Source organism: Thunnus albacares, chromosome 21, assembly GCF_914725855.1.
Source record: "Thunnus albacares chromosome 21, fThuAlb1.1, whole genome shotgun sequence".
Lineage (NCBI taxonomy): Eukaryota > Metazoa > Chordata > Actinopteri > Scombriformes > Scombridae > Thunnus > Thunnus albacares.
In genome coordinates this window covers 15,891,187-15,913,136 of record NC_058126.1, presented here as the reverse complement: position 1 = coordinate 15,913,136, position 21,950 = coordinate 15,891,187, and the positions used below count along the sequence as shown (strand labels likewise).

General features: G+C 39.1%; 2 protein-coding genes across 5 annotated transcripts in view; one reads left to right on the top strand and one right to left on the bottom strand.

The window, feature by feature from the left end:
• Window positions 1–288: 288 nt before the first annotated feature.
• Window positions 289–7,076, top strand: prlh2 (prolactin releasing hormone 2). Its single transcript, XM_044340051.1, has 4 exons — window positions 289–1,146; window positions 2,570–2,808; window positions 3,349–3,532; window positions 4,629–7,076. Exons 3-4 carry the CDS (start codon window positions 3,370–3,372, stop codon window positions 4,832–4,834), a joined length of 369 nt encoding a protein of 122 aa, XP_044195986.1. The 5' UTR covers window positions 289–1,146; window positions 2,570–2,808; window positions 3,349–3,369; the 3' UTR covers window positions 4,835–7,076.
• Window positions 7,077–7,296: 220 nt separating this feature from the next.
• myripb (myosin VIIA and Rab interacting protein b) overlaps window positions 7,297–21,950 on the bottom strand; it is a 114,821-nt gene continuing 100,167 nt past the window's right edge. Inside the window, exons 9-18 of one of the 4 annotated variants that reach the window (XM_044340048.1) lie at window positions 20,675–20,843; window positions 18,992–19,518; window positions 17,954–18,103; window positions 16,888–17,682; window positions 16,538–16,600; window positions 12,826–13,014; window positions 12,555–12,716; window positions 12,200–12,289; window positions 11,916–11,976; window positions 7,297–7,815 (exon numbers count right to left, since the gene is read on the bottom strand). In XM_044340048.1, the coding sequence (XP_044195983.1) occupies window positions 7,772–7,815; window positions 11,916–11,976; window positions 12,200–12,289; window positions 12,555–12,716; window positions 12,826–13,014; window positions 16,538–16,600; window positions 16,888–17,682; window positions 17,954–18,103; window positions 18,992–19,518; window positions 20,675–20,843 (2,250 nt within the window). In that variant the 3' untranslated portion in view covers window positions 7,297–7,771. Of the gene's footprint in view, window positions 7,816–11,915; window positions 11,977–12,199; window positions 12,290–12,554; window positions 12,717–12,825; window positions 13,018–16,537; window positions 16,601–16,887; window positions 17,683–17,953; window positions 18,104–18,991; window positions 19,519–20,674; window positions 20,844–21,950 lie in introns of all 4 variants that reach the window. The other 3 variants (XM_044340047.1, XM_044340049.1, XM_044340050.1) reach the window with 3 other exon arrangements.

The following is a 21,950-nucleotide window of genomic DNA, read 5'->3' as shown; positions in this document are numbered from 1 at the left end:
TTTTTTAAAGAAAGAGGATAAACCAAACATGGTCAATGAAGGGACCAGCCCACATGCTCTGTAGGTCACGAATTATGAGGCAATTAACAAAATATACTGTAGCACGTAAGGGGAATGATTTAGACCACAAAGGTTAGCCGGGACAAGCTGTTAATCATTCTGCTAGCAGGGTTTTTCTCAATCAATATCACATTCCTCAAAGACTGGAGCAACAGGATGTTAGAGCCCTCATGTTCCAAGCATATTATAGTATTATGTTGCACTTTTTTATGAATGAAATACCATTATACTCTAGACACTTAAAATATCATTCTTGCTTGTACTGCCATTATCCCTGACAGATTTTATTCCTGATGTGTAATGGAGCAGGAAATCTGGCGGCAGGTCACCCCATGCTGTGACTTCACCAGTGCTCGTCCGTGCCTCAATTCACAGAAACAGCGATGAGACAGGCGAGATGAAGCCATTCAATCAGGTGCTGATTAGACCATGACGTCATAGTCTGAAGAGGAGGAACCACACGTGTGTCAGAGGCAGCGTTATGATACAAAGGAACAAATGTTGAGCAGGAAAGTGAGGACAGTGCTGACCCAGTGTGTTTTTGAAACAAATGTGGAGATTTTGTAAATCTTATAGCAGTGATGATTAAAAGTTTTAGAATGTAAAATAACCATATTGCAATATAATTAGTTTTAAATCACTGTGATGAGTTCAAAGTGAAGTTTCGAGACCTGTCACAGAGAAATCAACTTATAATAAATGTCCTCATGAGTAGCACCAATAAGGCCAAATTCTAGTCACAAATCAATGATGACGCAAAATATTACTGCATGTTTTTCCTGCGTTTTTACACAGCGACAAATCTCACACACCTTCCGGTGACTGGGTATCTAAAAAGCAACAAATCACACAGTTTTAATATTTAGGCTTCCTGTCATGAATCAAATTTGCTTTATTATTTAAGGACGCCTCCATATCCAGGTGTGATTACACATCCTCAGGTAACTATCTTCTCATAACTGCAGCCGTATTCTCCCGCAGGCTGGGCTTGTATCTGCGTCATACCATGTGATCTCAGTCTGTGAACTAAATTACTGATGGCCTAATCTGAGGGAGAGAGCCAAAAAGTGATGCTGTGTGGTGAAGGTGTGTACATGCATACATACATACAGCCATTTGCATCATATGCTACATACAAGGACAATTATATCCTCCTAATGTTTTTTTGCTGTTGTTTAATTTAAATTGGATCATGTATATTTACAGCATAACCACTTAAAATCCACATTAACTCATGTCAGAAATTACTGCCATATTTTGTGATCTGAACTTATGCTGTAAGTTCCTCAACATGCACATTAGCAATGTACACATTTATATATAATTTTACTATTGTGCTAAAAAAGTCACATCCACCCACGGCTGCAACTTATTATTATTTTCATCATTGATTAATCTGCTAATTATTCTCTTGATCAATTATTTTGGTGGATTAAATTTCAGAAAACAGGGAAACATTTCTGTAACATTTTCTGAGAGCAGGTTACATCTTCAAACTGCTTTTTTTGTCAGACGAGCAGCCCAAAACTCAAAGATACTCAATGCATTATCACATAAATCAAAGAAAAGCAGCAAATTTTCCCATTTGAGAAGTTGGAATGAGTGAATGTTTGGCATTTTTGCTTGAAAAAAGATTTAAATCACTGATCAATTATCAAAAATGTCATTGATTAATTATCTATTTGTTGACTACGTGATTAATTGCCTTATTGTTTTAGTGCTGCATCTACTGTAGAATTAATTTACTTGGTTTTGTAAAGGTGCAATGGGTGCAACTTGTCATGAGATTTTCACAGCATATAAACAAACGTGTCTTCCTTTAATTAGTTACAAAAAACACAAATATTGGACCTTGAAAGAATGGATTATACCAAAAATCCCTGCCGCGTGCTGGTTTTATTTTGAGCTGCATTGTTACGTACAGTATCTTGACCTTTACAGTCATGTGTTTTAGGCCCCAAGGTGATTTTACATCTCTGAACAAAGTTCTCCTCACCTTTGCCTCTCAGTTGTGATTCATCGCTGTCACCTTTCAGCACGTGGCAGGTTGTTGACATACAGGTGTAGCATGAGATCACATGCACGTAAATATGTTTACTTTTTTTTATCACTTAAGCTCTAATCTTGTATTTCAGTATGGTATCTGAAATTGTTTTATATGTTCAGTGTGTGGCTTTGAATAGAAAGAATGACAATAGGTGCAGCCAAAGCTGAAGCTGTTTGCATTTAAAATCTTGGTAATTGGAGCTGGTTATCATTAAGAAAGTTACAAAAAGGTAGTTTCCGATAGATTGCTCAAGAATCCACAGAATTCTTTTCAGTAGTTGATTGTGTCCTGCCCTGTCCCTTGTAATCAAGCTGATTGATGAAAGCCTCATCAAAAAACGCCCACCACAGTTCAGGGTCACTGTCTGACAGACCTACTCAAGGTGGGTCTCCCCTATCTTCACTAATTTAAAGTTGTCCACATGTCATTGACTTCCTGATGGACTGCTCTGCTGCGTGACAGACATCAAGGAAAACTCCAAAACCGAATCTCCATTCTCAAAGGGATGAGCGGGGTTTAAAGAGTGGGAGGAGGCGATGCATCCTGTAGTCTGGGATCACTGTGTGTGTGTGACTGACGTTCTTGATTCATCATCCAACAACCACATGGGCAGCATGGATATATAAGCTTGAGCACACCTGCTCAACAATAACGACTTCAGACCTCCGCCAGCTGACCTCAGCCTGTTACCAAAGTTCAGGGTAAGATAAAGAGTTGCTTGGGTTTGGGTTTTCATATTATTTTATTTTTTACAACCTGACAATTTTATAATATGTAAGAGAGTTAACATAGAGAATATCATAACTGATTGTTTAAGCAATTCTTTTGATATATAGATACTGGGCTACTGCAGTGAATTTGAGTTAACTATTTTTATTTCACTAGTATTATAACATCTATAATGTAGTGATGCTCTTTCTTTAAATCCTGGTAAATTCATCATATAAGCATTGGTGCTCATTAATGAGGTTTAAATCATTTAATCCTATGTAGTCATTTAATAATCCCTTGTTATATCTATTTAATTCACCATGTTCAAACCAGGACTGGCTAGGGTCTTTCACTGGTATTCAATAGTAAAATTATAATGCTCTTACCTGACTCAAAGTTGTTTATTTAAGCTCCAATAGAATGAGTTATTATTATTATTTTTGGTAGACTTGTTACACCAGGCTTCACTTGCCCTGAGCATCAGTTTTCTGTAACAGTGAGTACTTACCAGTCTCCCTCCGTGCTTGCAGTGCCTGGACCGACTCCGCAGCATGCTGCCTGGGAGAGCGGCTGATGTCCGGCACTGCGTCCTGACGAGCCGCTGGCTGCCAGCAGCTCTGGCGCTGTTCCTCCTCCTCTCCTCCAGCCTCAGCTGCGCTCACAGCACCACGGTGGAGCACGACTTCCACATTGTCCACAATCTCGACAACAGAAGTAAGACTTGGTTTTATTATATCATTTTTATTTTTATTAGACTATAATCTGCAGGATTTTTTTTTTTTTTTTTTTTTTTAAAGTAGGTTAGAGAGATTTGGGAGGCTAAAGAGGACAGACAAAATCACTATTTATTTATTTTCAACGTTTCTGTGGCGCGTAGTGGTGAGTTTAAAGTGACTTTCTACTTCCTGTTTTTTTCTTATTCTCATAGGGATTTATTGTCAGATATTTGGGAAAAAATAGTGTTTACTGCTAGACTTTAATACTGTATTTAAGATATGTTGTCAATGAGCGACAAAGGATTTTAAATATAAATGCTTGACTTTATTTAGCTCAAAATGTGGGGATATCCTTGTCATTTGTGGTGGACTTTTAATCAGTAATGTAGATTATCAAGCGATCTGCTATGTAGTATGTATGTGAAGTAATATTATGGACATTACTGTATTCATTAGTATTATTATATGGCTTATGAAGGGGTTACATTCAAATGTATAGGTATATTAATATAATTTGAATGGCTTTAGATTGCACCCATGTTGAAGAGTGGATAGTTTGCTACTAGACTATTTACCACAAACTTCAAAATGCTACTGTAATACAGGCACTCGGTATATATATATATATATATATATATATATATATATATATATATATATATATATACAGTAATGTTTTAGTGGTCAGTGTTGCTTCAGCACATTTTTTTTCATTAAATATAAACGAATGACTGGATGATTAAATATACTTTGGAAGGGTAATAAATCAGGTCTACAATGTAAAGTTCTTTAAATCATCAAATGAGATGAGAAAATAATTTGTATTCATATAAACAAGTGTACAGTTTAAGAAGTGAAACTTGAGTTGCTACATTTGGCATTAACTTGGAGTCTGACTTTAAAGAGAAGCATGTCTCCAGCTTTTTATATGAAAATCAGTACTGAATTTGAGATTAAATCATCCTCATAAATTGGTCTCTTTCAGACCAACATCCCTCTCACACCAGAGTATATCCCTTTATGCAAACTGACTTTTGTAGAGAGCTCCCAGGATTTAATAAATCTGCCACTGATGCACTTGTTTTGGTGTCCAGGTCCAGAGATAGACCCGTTCTGGTACGTGGGGCGTGGGGTGAGACCCATCGGGCGCTTCGGGAAGAGGCACAGCAGTGTGGAGGCTCTGGGCAGCAGGGGGATGCAGCCTGTCGTCAGGATGTTGGAGCTGCTCCTCAACAGCCTCAGAAACAAGGAAAACCTTGAGAAAGTGCTTGATGGGGAGGACAGGGATTGGTTACCGTGACAGCATGCTCACCTCCCTCCATCCACGGTGCCCCGCCAAACTTTGAGTGTCTTCATTTTTTATCTTGATAGAGGTTAAATACTCCTTCACCCTCACTCTTTATTGCATCATGTATTTCTCTCTGGTGTCTGTTATGAGGCCTTTAATTATTGACAGGATCTCTGATGAAATCACTCTCCAAATGTATCTGTACATATGAGAATGCAATCTATATTGATTAATAAACCAGGATGTTGTGATTATATCTGTTGATCCTCATACTGTATGTTAGGGTGAAGCTGCTGCACACACTTTCTTTCAAAAGAGTTAGCTTGTTTTATGTTTGCAAATTTTATTCATTTCATAATACATTTTTTTCTCTCAGAGTACTGTGGCACATAGAGAATCTGTATTTTTTGCTTGTTAATATTTTCCCCAACATGTCATATGGATTGCAACAAACAATTGCACATAAAAGTGAATGGCCCACCTGTGGAGTTGTGCACAGTGAACCTCATCATAGTCACTCACACTGGATTTAAACAGGAACAAAGTGATATTTGTTTTTAGCTCTGTGTGAATATCTCATCATTTCTGAGACTGTATCTGGGACACAGTTACAGTATTAAATTAGACGTCCTGTGTGAATCCAGCCTTACAAGTCATGACAATTTTACACAGTCTCTTGCACACAACACTGAAAGATCGGTCAACTATGATTGGTCAATACACACATTATTCTATATCATATCCATCTTTTCACACATATACATATATTAACAAATTCTGAGATGAGATAGTATTTTTTTTTACATTAGAAAAATACAGGACACTGATGATTGGACCCTTGTAGCTGTGCTTCTCATGGGCATTTGTACATCGATTTGATAAAACCAGAAACATGCTTTTATACATCAACACCTCAAGATTGACAAAGGAACGGGGTCAGTGTGCAAAACCAGAGATGTGAAAGGCTGGGATGAAAAGGTCACTGGTAGAAGGGGCAGAGCATTCATACAGAAGATCATCACACCTTTCAGTTCAATTAGTCCATCAGGAAATCCCGCCCTACTCTTAAACTGTAGCCCAATCATCAAGCAAAAGCTTGGACAAGCATGTGCATGGCTAACGGATATTCTGACTGATGTAAGTGGTCACAGAGTAAAGTAAAATAACCCAAAAATGAAAGGCAGTATTCTCAAATCTAGTGTTAAAGTAGTACAAATACAGTATGAATCGTTCTAGCCACTCCAAAAATGCCGTGTTTTTGTAACATTTACCATCTTCATTACTGGCAGAATATCAAATGGTAAATGCAGGCATACACTGAAAGCACTTTGAGTCATCACATGAGAGAGTTTGACGGGACCGATTGAGGAGGGCTCCTTTGAGGAGAGAATAAAGCCTTTAATTTGCAATAGTACCTATTTCAGCGATATTGCATAAAAACGTTCAGTAAGTACAAAAATAAATTGCTCGTAACAAAATCATGGTTTCATGGTATTTTGTTATTTAGCCCATTAGACTTCAATATGTAAAAATCTTTACAAGATTTTCTGAATGCAACACAAAAGTTCTGACATGACCCAGCGAAGGAGGAAACATGAGAATACCTTTCGCTCAAATAAAAGGCCACAAAGTTTGAAAGTAAACGAAGAAAATGACAGAGAGGAAGAAAAATGACTTTGGGTTGAAGAATACTGCATGAGGGGATGGCTTGTGTTTCTCTAAATAAAAAATGAAATCACTCTCAGAGAAAACCTGAATATCAGACCTATCAAGGTTTATGTTGGGTCTGACATTCAGACTTATTCAAACCTCATGTTTGATTAATTTCAATGTAGCTTCCATATTAAGGCTGTAGTGAGTGTATATGTGTGACTGCTGATCAGTTCTTATCAGCATTTTATTTTTTTGAATAAATAGGAGAGCACTTCCCCAGTTAAATATCATTACAGTTGGCATTTAATTGAAGAAACACTGTGGGAAATATCCTTATTCATTTTTTCTTGAGAGTTAGATGAGGAGATTGATACCACTGGTGTCAATCTTTTCATCTAACTCTCAGCAATAAAGCCTTGTAAAATTACAAAACCTATATTTCCTGTAACTAGTTTGTTTCAGTCTGTTCACAAATGATCAAATGTGCTTTGTGTTCCATTATTGCCATCTAGCAATTTTAGTGGAAGGCAAGAAGGACAAACACATTTTGATACACATCTAAACACTATTTTCTGGTAATTTAGTGCATGAATTTTAAAATGGTTAAAATGTCAAAAGGTACAATCATCCCCCAAAATGAGGATTACCATCTGATAGCTGTGTGTATGTGTGTGTGAAAACTGACAATCATTCATAAAAGCTCTGAAGGGGCTTACAGTATGATAAAGATTCCTCACAACATTTCATTTGGAGAGACGAAGATGCAGTATAAAACACGGCTCAGCCTCTTTTTGGGACACTGAATTACAGAAAGTTTCACATGATTTTTCCACACATCTTCATTGTACATTAAATCACAATACTCTTGCAAACAGATAGAAAAAGGACATGACAGTTTTTTTTGTCTGTACAGATATTCTTTTTGAGTTTGGGGTCATAAGGAGTGTTTTGCAGATTTTAAGGCAGAGACACCGGCTGTCGAGTCATCCTTGCTTGACCTTTTGTATGCATGGCGAGAAAAAGATATTTGAGGATCAACTGGAAAAGGGAAAAGCAGGTAGTGTCTTCAGGGTGAGAAAGGAAAGAAGGGAGTGAGGCATCTGTGAGGCATTTGACTGACGCGGTGCTGTGCCTGGCTGAGGGCTGAGTGCTATGTGGGTTGCACAGGGCAGGTGTTGGCTCCTGCTTGGCCTGGAGCTGGAGGTGGACGCTGGGTCAAGGCACTGGATGAGAGGGGCCCCCCGTCCCTGGGGCTCTGAAGTGGCCCTGAGGGACTCGTTGTGCTGCTGACTGTCACTACGGACGAAAGACTTTCACCTGCTGCTCTGGCTCCAACTTATCTGAAATGCAAAAATGATGGCACTGAACAAAAGTAGCATCCATAAAGAGACAGGCCGTAACATCTGATTCAACTGAGTTTTATCTCAAATGTCAAGACCGTCTTCCCAGCCATAAATTTAGAGCCTATGATGGACTGAAAAGGACACTTACACTCTTTCTCAAGCCTCCATTTCCCTCCTCTTGAAAAAAGGCAAAGATCCTCTAGCCTGCACCTCCTACTGCCCAATAATTTGCTGAACATTGACTTTAAAATGTTGTCAAAGCTGTTGGCACTACACTTGAACAGGCATTCCTTCAACCTTAGACGTTTGTTCAATACAATCTACAATGTCTCCACCTCTAATACCCATGAGGCTTTAATATCTTTAGACACTGAGAAGGCATTTGATAGAGTGAAATGGATTTACCTTTTTTATACTTTTTTATACTACCTTTTTTAAGCTGCTCTATTCTTTTCTGCAAACCTCAGTCAGGAAAATAATATTCAATCTGAGTATTTTCACTTTATTGCTCTACAAGGTTTGTCCTTTGAGTCCATTATTATTTGCAATCGCCATTAAACCCCTTTCGATAGCGTTTCTAACCCATATTACAGGCATACTTAGAAGTGGTATAGAGTTGCAGGTCTCCCTTTACGCAGATGACCTCCTTTTGTACATTTCCAACCTGCCTGTCTCTGTCCCTACTGCCCTTGCCACTCTTCAATCATTTGGTCTGATATCTGGATACAAATTGAACTTAAACAAAAGTGAGGTATTTCCTATTAATACAGCTGCTAAGAAATACCCTCTACGCAACCTACCCTTTGAAATTGCCCAACATAGCTTTACATATCTTGGAGTCCATGTTGCATACAAATTTGAAGACCTTTACAAGGCTAACTTTGCCCCCCCCCCCGTTGACCTGAATCTGAGAAGACTGTGAATGCTGGTCTGTGCTCAATCTATCTTTAGTTGCATGAGTCAATTCTGTTAAAATGAATATTCCATGGTGCTCCTACTTGTTCCAATGCATACCACTTTTCCCCCCTCAGACCTTCTTCCGTACAGTGGATAGCCTGATCTTGGAGTTTATCTGGAATAAGAAGGATCCTAGGCTGCGTAAACAATACTTACAAAGGCCTAAGCCACTTGGACGGATGGTTTTATCAAACCTCATGTTTTATTACTGAGCTGCCAATATCAGGATTTTCAAATAATGGCTTCAATATGAGGTCTTTGAACCTCCCCTGACCTGTCTGGTTGTAGAGGCAAACTCCACCAAACCTGTATCACTGATGGCTCTAGTACACTCTCCAGTCACTCTTCCACTTCTCCCTATACTAAGAATGTGATTGTTAAAACCTCTCTTAGGATCTGGGTTCAGTTTAAGCGCTATTTTGGTCTATATTCATTTTCTACCTATGCCCCACTAGCTTATTATCATGTCTTTCCTCCTTCTCTAGCAGACAGTTTTCTTCATGTGGTCAAATCTTGGTATCAATACTTTTAAATACTGGTATGTTGATAATGTTTTTGCATTCTTTCAGCAACTCTTGGACAGAGTTGGACTTGGACAGTTTTACTTCCCAGGCAACATTTTTTTCAGATATTCACAGGTCTGTAGCTTTGCCCATAACACATTCCCCCATGTTTCCCAACCTACCTAATTATTCAAATTTAGATGGTTTCCTGATACCAATCCCAACTCTGAAAGGCTCAATTTCATCTTCAAACCAAATTAATCTTTTACGTCCAGTCATCAAACTCTATAAAGACCCTTTGGGAGGAGCATCTGAGGGAAGTATACCAGAGGAAGTTTGGACAGAAATTTTAGAACGGGTACACAAATCTTCTATTTATGCAAGACATGGTCTTATTCAATGTAAAGTGGTACACCGTACCTACTACACTAAGGCTTGATTGTGATGGTGTATCACCAGCCTGTGATAGGTGTCAGCAATCTCCTGCAAACCTCACACACATGTTTTGGCTTTGTCCATCCCTACATAATTATTGGACAAAGATTTTCAGAGATAAATGGGGAAAAAGTAGAACCAAATTCTCTCAGTGCATTATTTGGGATTTTCTACTTGTTGCCTTCCCTCTCAACATCCAAAAAAGATGTCTTAGGTTTTGGCACCCTACTGGCTAGAACTGCACTGGATAATAGACATCATTTATTTTCTTAGAATGGGAAAAAAAATCAGACTTTTATTAAGTGGCTCCTCCAATTAAATTTGTGAAAATATGGAGTCCATTCTTCCAATTCGTTAAGAGGATAAATTTCCCACTCATTCCTGATTGATGCAACTTTTGTGGTTTGGAGAGGCATCAATATTGTGTTTGTTGTGGCGTGGGTGATATGCTGCTGTACTGACTATTAGTGTCTATTACTGACATGGTTTACTATTGGCTGACTGATGGGTTTTTTTTGTTTTTTTATTTGTGTTTGTTTATGGTTGTGTTATTTTAGTCTTTGTAAGCTGTTTTGGTGTTTAGCAATATGTCAATTGTCACTTTTTTATAATGTCTTTTTATAAAGGGAATATATACTTGATACCTGATGCTCTGATGACACAATTGTATGTTCTTGCAAAACCCAATAAACAAAGTTTAAAAAGAAAAAAAAAAAAAAAGAAAAAAAAAAAAAAAAAGATATGATTACGTGTCTTGGTCACTGATTTTAGCCCATTGTCCTGTATGCTCTATGTCTTTCGAGCTGTGCTAAAAAAGCCACCCTGAATCAGAGCTATTGTGTGGATGCTGGTGAAGAAAAAACGAGACAAATAGAAAATAAAGAAAGCCCCAACAGAAAAAAAAGAGAGCCATTCACTGACATGAAAAGGAACCGACTTCTTGTTGGTTGATAAAACAGCCTTATCCTCCTGTACTGCGTGTTTCCATTTGGCTTCTTTACATCTAATGGAGCTTTTCAGTTACTTAGTCCCTTTCTAGCAGATGTATTCACTTTTGCATCCATTCAGCCCCTGATCTTTTCTTTTAGGACAAAGAACAAGGTGAATGAGAGTGTCCCCTTGTTTCTGTATCACTCTCCATCTCTAGCTGTCTCAGTTTCTCTCTGACTCACAGAAAGAGTGTGCGCGTACAAGGCTGTTAAGCAGTGTCTGTGGTCAGGAGAGTATGGATTGATAAGGTATAGGTTAAGACACTCACATCACTTCTGTTAAACCCACTGATGACTGATAAGTGGTAAAATGTGGGTACAACATCACAGCAGTAACAACCTTCAAGAGCTTGGATCATTTAGTCTGCTACTACAGATTTAAATGTCATGTTTTCCCCATTTCAACAGATATCAATATTGGGCTTGGAATTATTAAAAATGTCAAGTGATTATGTTATTCAGTAATGATTGAAAATAATTTCCATCACTGTAGTTTGTCTAATTTAATGGAAGATATATGGTGTGTCCCAAGAAAATACATTTGGAGTGAATCTGCATCTTGAACTTGTTACTATTTGAGTTAATTTTGCTTCAATGCTGATTACTTTACTAATTCTAACCATGGAGTTTTTGCTAAATCAGCTTGTGTGTATCATTTTGGGAGTTTTCAATTTTAGTTTTAATTTAAGACTAAAAGCCAGACAGAGCAGTGCTAAAAAACTGAAATGTTCATTTTTAATTTTTAATGGTTATTTAGAAGTGTATTTGTCTAGCTTATCATTTTTTTCCTTGTATTAATTTTCAGCATACACTTGGTTTTCATGTGTGTACTGTCAAGCTCATGGTTGTCATTTTGATTGGTTTCCAAACATCAAGAGGGTGGGTCTTATCTAATATGAGCCTGTCACAAGGCAGACGGAGAGAAGACAGAGAGTAGAGATACAAGCGCTTGAGAGTGGCGTGCTGCTGTTAGCAAAAAACTCTTTTGTTGAGACTGTAACAATGAACGATAACATTAGTTTCTGTTTGTTAGCCTGAGCTGTGCTCAATGTATTTTGTGGCTTGTTAATAGCTGGCACAGCTGTAAGGCTTAGTGGAAATTAAATCCTCTAGATCTGACAACAAATCATTTTAGTGGTACTACCTGTGCCATGACAGTATGTAGTAGTACACAAGATTTGTTTTTTTCTGAATTAATAACATTGTTTGGTACCTTTCAGTGGAGGGGCTGGCAGCTTCCTCCTCTGATGGCGTGATGAGTCCAGGGTTTGAGGCTGTAATGAGAGTGTTGATAAATCAACAGACCACAAACACTTAAAGATGTTACATTTTCTCACTTTCAGTATCAGGCCAGTTACCTTCAGTTGCTTATCATACCCATACATTATGATAAAATGTTAGCATACACACTAGACAATATAGGTGACCTACAGGTAAAAAAGTGTGTATGGTTGTGTGTATGAGAGTTATTAGGGAGCTTTAAGGGCCTTAAGGTACCTTTGGCTTGGACTTGCAGAAGCGATTGCAGACAGTCACATTCAACCCAGCTGTTTTCAGAGCTGATATCCTGGCCTCAATGTTTGATATCTGAAAGGAGAAAGGAGAATGCTAGATGTGCCTAATTTACACTTTAGTCCAACACCTGATTTTGTTGCAGCATGTAACATTACCCCCAGATTTTACAATAAATGGCTTGAAAATGAACTCATTGCTCACAAAATCAACAGTGTGTGTGAGCTGGGAGAAAAGTTTGGGATTTGGGGTGCTGTTTGGCTCATAGACAACTGAAGAACAAAACAGATGCTGATGAGCAGGACAAGTGTGTGGAGAGTTACAAATCCTTCTCCAGTACCTGTAGTTCAGACTGCTGGACCTGAGCAGCCGCGGTGGCCACCTGGTCTTCCAGGAAAGCCAGCTCTGTGTCTGTGGTATCACTGCTAATACTGCGGGCACAATGCTCCAAGTCCCCCAGTGCCCCCTCAAGGCCATACACAGCACCAGCAGCCAGGTACACCTGCATGGAGAAACACACCCAGACATTTAGTTCCTCTTAGGATGATTTCAACATAACTTTTGTCATTGAAAGTTAAAACTTTCAGGGGCTACGGTGCTCTCTATCTTACATTCTCCTCCATCTTGGTAAGCCTCTGATCCAGCCTGCGGGTCTCAGAGCTGCTGGAGATAGGGGAAGCACTGATGGACTCAGACGGGGTGTAGCTGTCACCTCCCGCCTCGCCAATCAGCTCCTCTGTGGCGTTCAAAACCTTCAGCACCTCGGTGGTGATGCTGCAGAGAGATGCAGCCGAGTACTTCTGCTTCATTTAAAAGAACACACAAACAGTACAGCAGTCAGTGATCAAAATAATACATTCTGAAAGGCTTAATTTGATTTAACTTACAAAATATATTTATGAATAAAAATGATGAAAAGGAATATATAAAAAACATTCATCCAAAATACATTTTTATGAATAAAAATTGTGAAAAATAGCAACACAAAATCAGTTTCAGTGTTGAACTGAGAAACCCTTTAACATATGTTAGGAGCTTAATGCATGAGTAGGGAAAATTCTGAAGCATGTAGCTAAATAAAATCTGCAAACATCACATTGATGACAAACTGAGTGCCTAATGTAGCATAATGATGAAAAAATATGTTTCATTCTGCTAGCAAGGGGATGTAACAAAAGGCAATTATGCAATCACAATTTTGGGACATTATAAAATCATTAGCATAGGAAAAAACATTTTAAAATCATTATTGTAAAATGAATGGAAAGCAAATAAACTCAATGTGGTTTAACCCGTTGAACGATTTGTGATTTATCAGCATTTCAGACCCTTGCTCATGCTGCAAAAATCTGTAAAAGAATATTATGCAGGTGACACATATTTGTCACACTTTTTCCTCACACACATGCTTGACCTGGGAAGAGCAATCAGGAGGTGGAAGAAGAAAGAAAAAGAGGAGGAAAGGAAACAAAGCGTGTTTCAAGACAAAGCTGGTGGAGTGACTGATCTTTTGTTTTTTAGCCTTTGAATGGTTAAAAGATGTTGCAGTGGGCAGAATCTCTCCTATTACTGTGCAGCTCATTTTCAAAAAAAGAGATGTATGATTATCTACAGGATAGAAATTATGACGATTGGGTGTGCCGCTGAGGAATCAGTAATTTAGCTATCAATTAAAATATATATATATTGTATGTGATTACAGTGCTATAAAGACTTTATCCAAGATTGTATGTCCAGTACAGAAAATACCCCAAAAATAAATTAACATGCTGTTGAAAAATAATCAGTTTTGACCTTTCAGTTTTAAAAAGTAGAAGAGCATCAACATTCTTGGTTAAATGTCACAAGCTGAGGTAATTAATTTATGAATGGACGGGCAAACCTGTTGGCAGACTTGCCACCATATCAAAATGCCATTGACAGACAACTGAAAAAACATTTTTAATAAACAGTTTGTCATTGTGTTTACTGGTCAGTGTCTCTAGTAACTGGAGCAGCTTGTTCATCCCAAAATCCAAGCTTGTTTCCAAATTCAAGCTGTCTGTGACAAATAATAATTTAGCCATTAAGATGCCTGGTAAAGAAAGCAAGCAAAGTGTTGTTTTTTTTTTTTTATCGAATAGATGAAAAAACCGTGTAAGAAACGGAAAGCATGGTGAAGAGAGACAGATGTAATTCAATAATGAATGAATCACTGGCTGAAGCTTTGATCAGTAGGATTGGAGGCGTATTGATCCCTCTAAGATAGACAGACAGACAGTGGGACAGTCTGAAATGCAGAGTTTTAGCCGGTGACGGGAGAGGCAAGTAGGGAAGGAAAACGGATGAGAGGCAGCACTTTGTTTGAGACGAGAGACAGTATTAGGTGAGAGATGAGAGGCAGCACAGTGAACCTCTTATCTCTTTAAAAAAATCACCATTCAGTGATCTTAAAAAGACTGAGCTGCGTGGATGCTCTGAGATATTGACTTGAGCTGGTCGATGGAGAAATGGATGCTTGTTGAGACTTTGATGTTCTCATCCACTCCAAAGAAACAGATCAAACAGTCTGACATATATACATTATGTCTTCTACAGTCAATAAAATCTTGCGCCAAAGTGCCAGTATTACATGCACACATGTTCATGTTCAAATTGGCAGTTTTTTCATCTTTTTCAAAAAATTTATTGTATGATGTTTTATTGATAATTTTAAAGACAAAGGCCTTCTTTATAGATTGCCTGGAGGGCATTGTGTACGTTTTCTCAGGGCATTTCATTCACCAACTGACCTTATTTTTGTGCTCCTCTGATTGGACAAGTATCCAGCATCTATGTATATATAATATATATGGAACTGTTGTGATGTTTATTTATATACTTGATTGTCATGTAGACCCAAAATGTTAATTAATTCATCAGCAGTGAGCCAGACAATGTGAAGGAGTTTTAAAATGACAAGGTTTTTTTTTTTTTTTTTTTTAAATAATCTGTACATTTGATGTAAATACAAAAGAAAGAACAAAAAGACACAAATATCACTGTCACTGTGACATGTTTTTTTCCCCGATTCACATCAAACTGAGCAGTCCAACTTGGGTTTCAAAAGGGAGCTGTGAAAACCATCAGAAATAGATCACATTTGTAGATGTGTCATACACATTGTGAGAGATGAGCATTACTCATAGGAGCCCTTTTAATGAGTCTGGCTAATGACATAACATCGACCCACACGCTTCACATGTAACACCAGTAGTACAGGAGGTGATTTCAAAAGTGAACGTCCAGGGCTCTGTCTGTGTGTGTGTGTGTCTATCTATGTCACTTCATTATGGTTTTGACATGTCTATATGTTCATGAATTTACAATGTGTCTTACAGTTTTACAGTTAGTATATACAGTACTTGTTCACAGTAATAATTCAATATGTAAGCCAACAAATATCAATCACTCTGTCCCTGCCAATTAAAGCTCACAATGAGGAAACAAAATGCTCTTTTTCCAAAGATTTAATACTTCTTTTTTGTTTTCCAGCATATCCAGCTGTGAGTAGTTCCTCTACTCTACTTTTGTGCGTTGCATTGTGCATACTAGTGTACAGTACAACAGCCCACTCAAAATCAAGCAGATTTAGTCTGCATACTGACATTTGTAAGGAAAGGAAAATACTACAAACATGCTTAGGATTAGTATGTAGTATGGAAATCGAATACAGCTCATCTGTTAAACTATAACAGGATGTCATTTGTCTTTTAATATCAGATCTCATTCTTGTTGTATGCTATATGTACTTATTTTTCAGATACTAGTTATGCCTTTTAACAACTTCCAGAGAAGAAAGGCTAACTGGTTGGAGCTGTTCACATTGTGAGGAGTAAAAATTGTTATTTATGCAAAACACCACCAGGCTTGTGGCTATGTTGCGGTCTGACCTTTTGAGCCTTTTATTAATGAAAAAAAAATTGTATTTGCAGCACCTCTATGATGGATGTTTTCCTGTATGATTCTCGAAAACCACTGCAAAATGGTGAGTCTACAAAGAAGACCTTGCTATCTGATTTTGAGAGACTGAGGTATAATGTTTCCACTTGTATTTAGCTTTTCTGCTACCACAAACTATTTTAGCTGCACTCTCAATGTCAAATGTCTACCTTATTTTTTAGAAATAAGAAAAACATACCATCAACAGAGGTGCTATTGGATCCTGTTACTCCATTTCAACACAACTGTCATGTATTAACTAGATGCATTACTGTGCATTTAGTCAGGACAGATGTGTTTCAAAGCATTGCATCCTGCGCAAGATATCACAAGATGTCTTTTGCTTTCTAGCTGATGTCTCACCTGCTGTAAGAGAGAGGAGAGCAAATGAAGCCTCTGCTGTTGCTCCAAGTCATTCTGTTGCTCCTGACACACACATACAAACATACACACACACAAAGAAACACACAGGCCAGCCGAACAAAGGGAGAAGTGGAGCACAGAGAAAGAGGGAAAGCACAGGATGAGCAACAAGTGTTTGTCACATAAATACATGGATAAGAGAGGAAAGTGGGTGGTTGAGGAGTTTTTGGAAAATAAATTTATCAAAAGGCAGACAGACAGACAGTACAGCTCTAGCGGGGCAGCGACAGAAGTAGAATATAAGCGGTGGAAACAAATAAATCTGCCTCACGTTCGTCTCTCCCCCTTACCTGGTTGTCAGACAGCACTCCCTCCTGGGAAGAAGGCGTAACTGCAGGAGAGCTTGCGCTGGATCCGCTCCTCCATCCTCCTCCTTTCTGTCCTGCTTCCTTCTCCACATCTCTTTTATGTTGCCTCTTACTTTGTCTGTTCCCCTCTCTTCTGTCTCCTCTCTTTTGCCCCTGGTCATCTACTTTGTCTTCCAAACTCTCTACTCCTTTCTCTAACCTCCTCTCCCTAACTCTTCCCTCTTCACTCAGCGATGGACTCTTTATTAGTTTCTCACGTCTTGTCATCTCTTGTCCGTTCACTTGTTCCACTGTTTCACTTCCTTTTTCTCTTTCCTTACTGCTGGCTCTTAATCTGTCACTCGCCCTCTGCCTTTCTCTTTCTACGTCTCTCAGCTTCGTCTTCTCTCTCTGTCTGTCACTTTCTTTATCTGTCTGTTTGTCTGCAGGCCACTTTGCAAAGTCCTCTTCGGATGAGCTGCTGTCTTTGCTGTTGGCACGGCTGACCAGCTCTCTGAGTCTGGATCGCAGTTCCTCCTCCAGAGGGTCTCCAGAGCCTGATCCATTCCCCGAGCTGCTGAGCGAGTGCTGGGGCCCCGGACCCAGAGAGTGGGGCTGAGGGGGGCTGGGAGCCGCTGAATTTGGGGCCACTGTCTCCAAGTCTTCTGGCTCGGGTGTCATGGCATCTAATTTGAAGGCGTCCGTTGCAGCTGTGGCCATTGGCAAAGTGTCAGGTACTGGATGTTCCTCACTTAAACCCCTCTTCAGCAGGGCATTGAGTAGAAAACCACTGTTCTCCTTGAGTGGACAAAGAGGGACAAGAATACACACAAAAAAGAACAAATAATCAGAAAATATCCAGCGGAAAAAAAAAGGCTTTCATTTAGCAAAAAGACACAATTGCTGAAGACATTATGGAGCCTGAGGAGCATTAACAGAATTGTAATGTGCTGCCTCCCAATGGTTAAATAATATTTTACAACCACATATACTGTAAACATTTTCATTGACATGGTGGGAATTTCAATTCAGTTACTATTAATAATCAACTACAGGAGTGATATTTTACCTGTACCAAGGGGTAAAGGGACTGTGCATGGTTTTGGCCAGCTGGTCTGCTCTGCTCTGATGACGACTCTCTCTTGCTTTTCCTGCGTCGCCGCGATCTTCTGACGGGGTCACTCTGCCTCTCCTCTGCCTCACTACTGTCTCCCATCACCTAGAAACAGAGTATATTTACGAAAGTACTGTACTTAAATAGCATTTTGAGCACCAGTACTTTACTTGAGTATATCCATTTGATACTACTTCTTCTTCTTCACTACATTTCAGGGGGAAATATTGTACTTTTTACTCCACTAAATTTGTCACTACAGTTGTAGTTACTACTTTACACTTTAAGATTTTCCATGAAAAAAGATATGATAAGCTTATAAAATACAATACATTGTTAAAAATAAACCAGTGGTTCCCAACATTTTTGGCTTGTGACTTCTTGTAAAATAGCAGTTTCTAGTGGCAGTTTCTTTCCTCTTCCACTAATCATCTCATGACCTCTCAGATTTATCTTGTGAACCTTTGGAGGAGGTCCAACCCTCAGGTTGGGAACCATTACAGTAAACTTACCTAACTTTATAAAAAGTAGTTAAACTAGCGCCACATCAATCAGCTACAAATGCTGCTTACACACTGATGAATCAGTATTAACAATCCATAATGTAATATATAATATATCACTTACAGGGGCCATTTTCTGCAGTAGAAGTAGTTTTACTTTGATATTTTGAGTACATTTTGCTGATAATACTTAATTAAGATGCAGGATTTTGTATTTTTATAGTACATTGCTGTATTGGTACTTTTACTTAAGTAAAGAATGTGAATACATTTGCCAGCACTGCCTAGAAAAAAAACATATTCTATTGTAAATTCATTGTCTTTTCACATGTACTTTACTTATTTATGTAGATATAATCTATTATCAATCAGTCACATGATAAGTCACATTTTATGTGTAAAGTCATTTCATCTGATAATGATTAAGACAAAATTTACATCAGACTATGTGTTGTAGAATATCCAAAGTGACAATGTTAAGACAAATCACCTTAGGGTTAAAGTTCACATCCAGTGACTCTGAGACAAGTGGATACGGAGGGAAGTTCTGGTGATGGTGTTGATGGTATAGGGGCTGGTGGTGAGGGTGTAGGTGTGTGTCCGGAGGTCCTTTCTTCCTCAGCAGGTTGTGAGGCGGTTTCCGAGGACATGCAGAAAGCACAGACGAGGCCTCAGAGTCTGAGTTGAGAGTCTCTGTGTTGGTGTACTGGCCAGAGGACGGTGAAGTGATGGGGAGGTGCTGGGTGTACGTCCACTCTGGGTCATGCTGCGAGTCTGTGTAGTAAGTCTCATCAGACAGTTTGCGTCGGAACTGTCGCAACGCTGCTCCCCAGCCACCTTCATCGTCCTCCTCAGAGTTGGACCCCATTTCGTCGTAAGCTGAGACGACACCGGACTCCTTTTCCAACACGCTGAACACCAGGCTCTTCCTCTTGGTTAGCAGGCTGGGCCGAGACAGCTGGGAGCTGTGCAGAGCAATCCAGTTACCGTCTGGGCTCTGAAGAACTGAGGACGCACCTGGATGAACATGACCAGAGAGCAGAAAGTTAAGTTAGTAAAACAAAATCTTTTTCATCTTATTTCCACCTGCACTTCATTGAGCTGTGTGCAGATGCAAGAGTGTGAAACATCAGGGTAATAGACAGAATTTTTGCAATCAATACAAGATTGCATGCAATATGTAAGAATTGGCAAATTCATACTCAACACTCCAAACTAATGGGGGGCAGCGTATCACCAGAAAGTTGACATTACATTAGCGCCAAATCAAGTGCGGTACCACTTCTCTGTTAGCTAGCAAACAAGGTAACTAGGACTTTGACTAAGTATGATAGCAACATGAATTTAGGGCTAATGTTGAGTTAACATTTACTTTAATAAATCTAACCTAGAAGAGAAAGTGCTACTTCTTCCTCTCATGTTGGACTGAGGGCAGACTGGATGCTACAGTAACTCACTTGTACCTCAAGAGGTGATTCTTGAGGTACAAGTGGTTTTATGAGAGAAGATGTGCTGGGGCTAGCTGATTAGCATGCTAACTTCAGTAGATATCTCTGCAACACAATACATACACGTCTTTGACATAACATCAAAACTGTTATTTCTTCACATTCTGTTGACAATTTTAGTTAAATAAGAAAACTAAAATTCTTACATAATTCTTACATATTGCACCTTTAACCATTCAACAATGGATTGAAGTGATACTCCACTCTCCAGTATCAAACACAGAAACAGAAAAAATGCTTTAGTCTCCTCATTAAAGAAGGACAGCGGCTGCGATTCCCTTCATATCAGTCAGTTACAATGAAACCAAATGGTGATACATTTTCACAGTGGCAAAAAAGCATTAAAACGTGAAGTATCACATTAAAGTGCAAAGTAAAGAAAGCTAGTAAGAGTTGGATAAATTGCAGGTAAATGTAAAATATGACACAACCACAGTCAGTCTTATCATCGTCTTAATCACTGGGATAACTACTGTGAATATAACTAATTTGAGAGGGAGAAGACATACAACTTTCCTTTACACATTTTAAAAATATTATACCATATTGTGCATAGCTATCAAGACACAAACATTTTTAATCCATCCAACTACGTATCCCCACACCAAATGCTTAGGAGAATGAATTGACATTAGCAGCTGTAAACATTTTTAAAAAGTAGTTACTTGAGTTGTCCAGGCGATCCACACTCTTCCAGCTGGGTAGAGACGTGGCCTTGGGCTCCCTCTTCAGAGAGGCGTACTCCTGCAAGCCACCGCCCGCCCCGGCACCCTCGTCCTCTGGACCTTTATCTGGGGAGTCGTCACTGGTGAGGGAGAAGGCTGAGCGTGACCGCTGCAAGCACACACAGGTAAAGGAACACAAATGTGAGCAATAAAATGCTGGAACAGGTCAGACAACAGGCTCAGCCAGAGAAGTGCAGAAAATTTGTGTCAACTTTTTAAAATAATTGTCACACTGTTCACTTGACTCTGAGAGGCCCCTTTAAACAGACTTTTAATCTAGCTGCTTGGACAGAAGCAGCTGCACAGTGCTCAGGAACAGTCATATATAATATCCACATAGAGTAACAACATAATATAAAAGGAGAGCAATTGGTCCAGCTGGCTAGTCTCCTTCCTGTGCTGGCAGAAATCTGCGCACCTCAAAATTCCCATCAGCAGGTGGAGCTAGAAAACAACTGAATTACTAGCCAGAGAGGAGAGGCTGTGTGAGACAGACAGATAAACAAAAAGAGATCATGTGCCACTATCTTAATTGAGACCCATAAAGTGTCTTTACAATGACAATGAATGAGAGATTCTCCCAAATTCTCCAAAAATAAAAGAATTTTGCCAATCTTGCATCTAAAAAGGGTTAAGATACGCAGAAAATGTCCATAATCTTTTACATTTTTACACTACCGGGCAGTTCAGTCAATGTGTTTTATATAAAGGCAACATCACAAGTTTAAAGTTGTCTTTTGACACACAAGTTAAAGGTTAGCTCTTCAAGGGTTTGTTCCCCTAATTATAGCTTTAGGAAACACTGGTACAGGTTCATAGATACAGTGTGGGGCTGTGGGGAATTAGAGGGATAACATTCAGGCATGACAGAGTCATGAAAGTGTGTACTTGCATGTACAGTATTGTTTTTGCAGAGAGCTGATAAACTGAGCCAGCCCCATGGCAGGCTGAGTAGTTAAGGGAGATCCCTGCGTATTTCACAGGACTTTGATTTTCGCTGAGTGAAACAGCGGGAAGCAGAACGGAGAGGCCTGGGGAGCGCAGCTTTGATGCTTCGCTCACACGAGGGATGATGACAAATCTCCACCAGTCCCTGCTGACGAGTAGCGTGAACCACTGCCAGGTGTGTGTGTGTGTGTGTGTGTGTACTGCTGATTGTGTGTGTGTATAACTGTATATCTCTGGGTGTCTGCGTAATGAGTGTGTTGTATGGTGT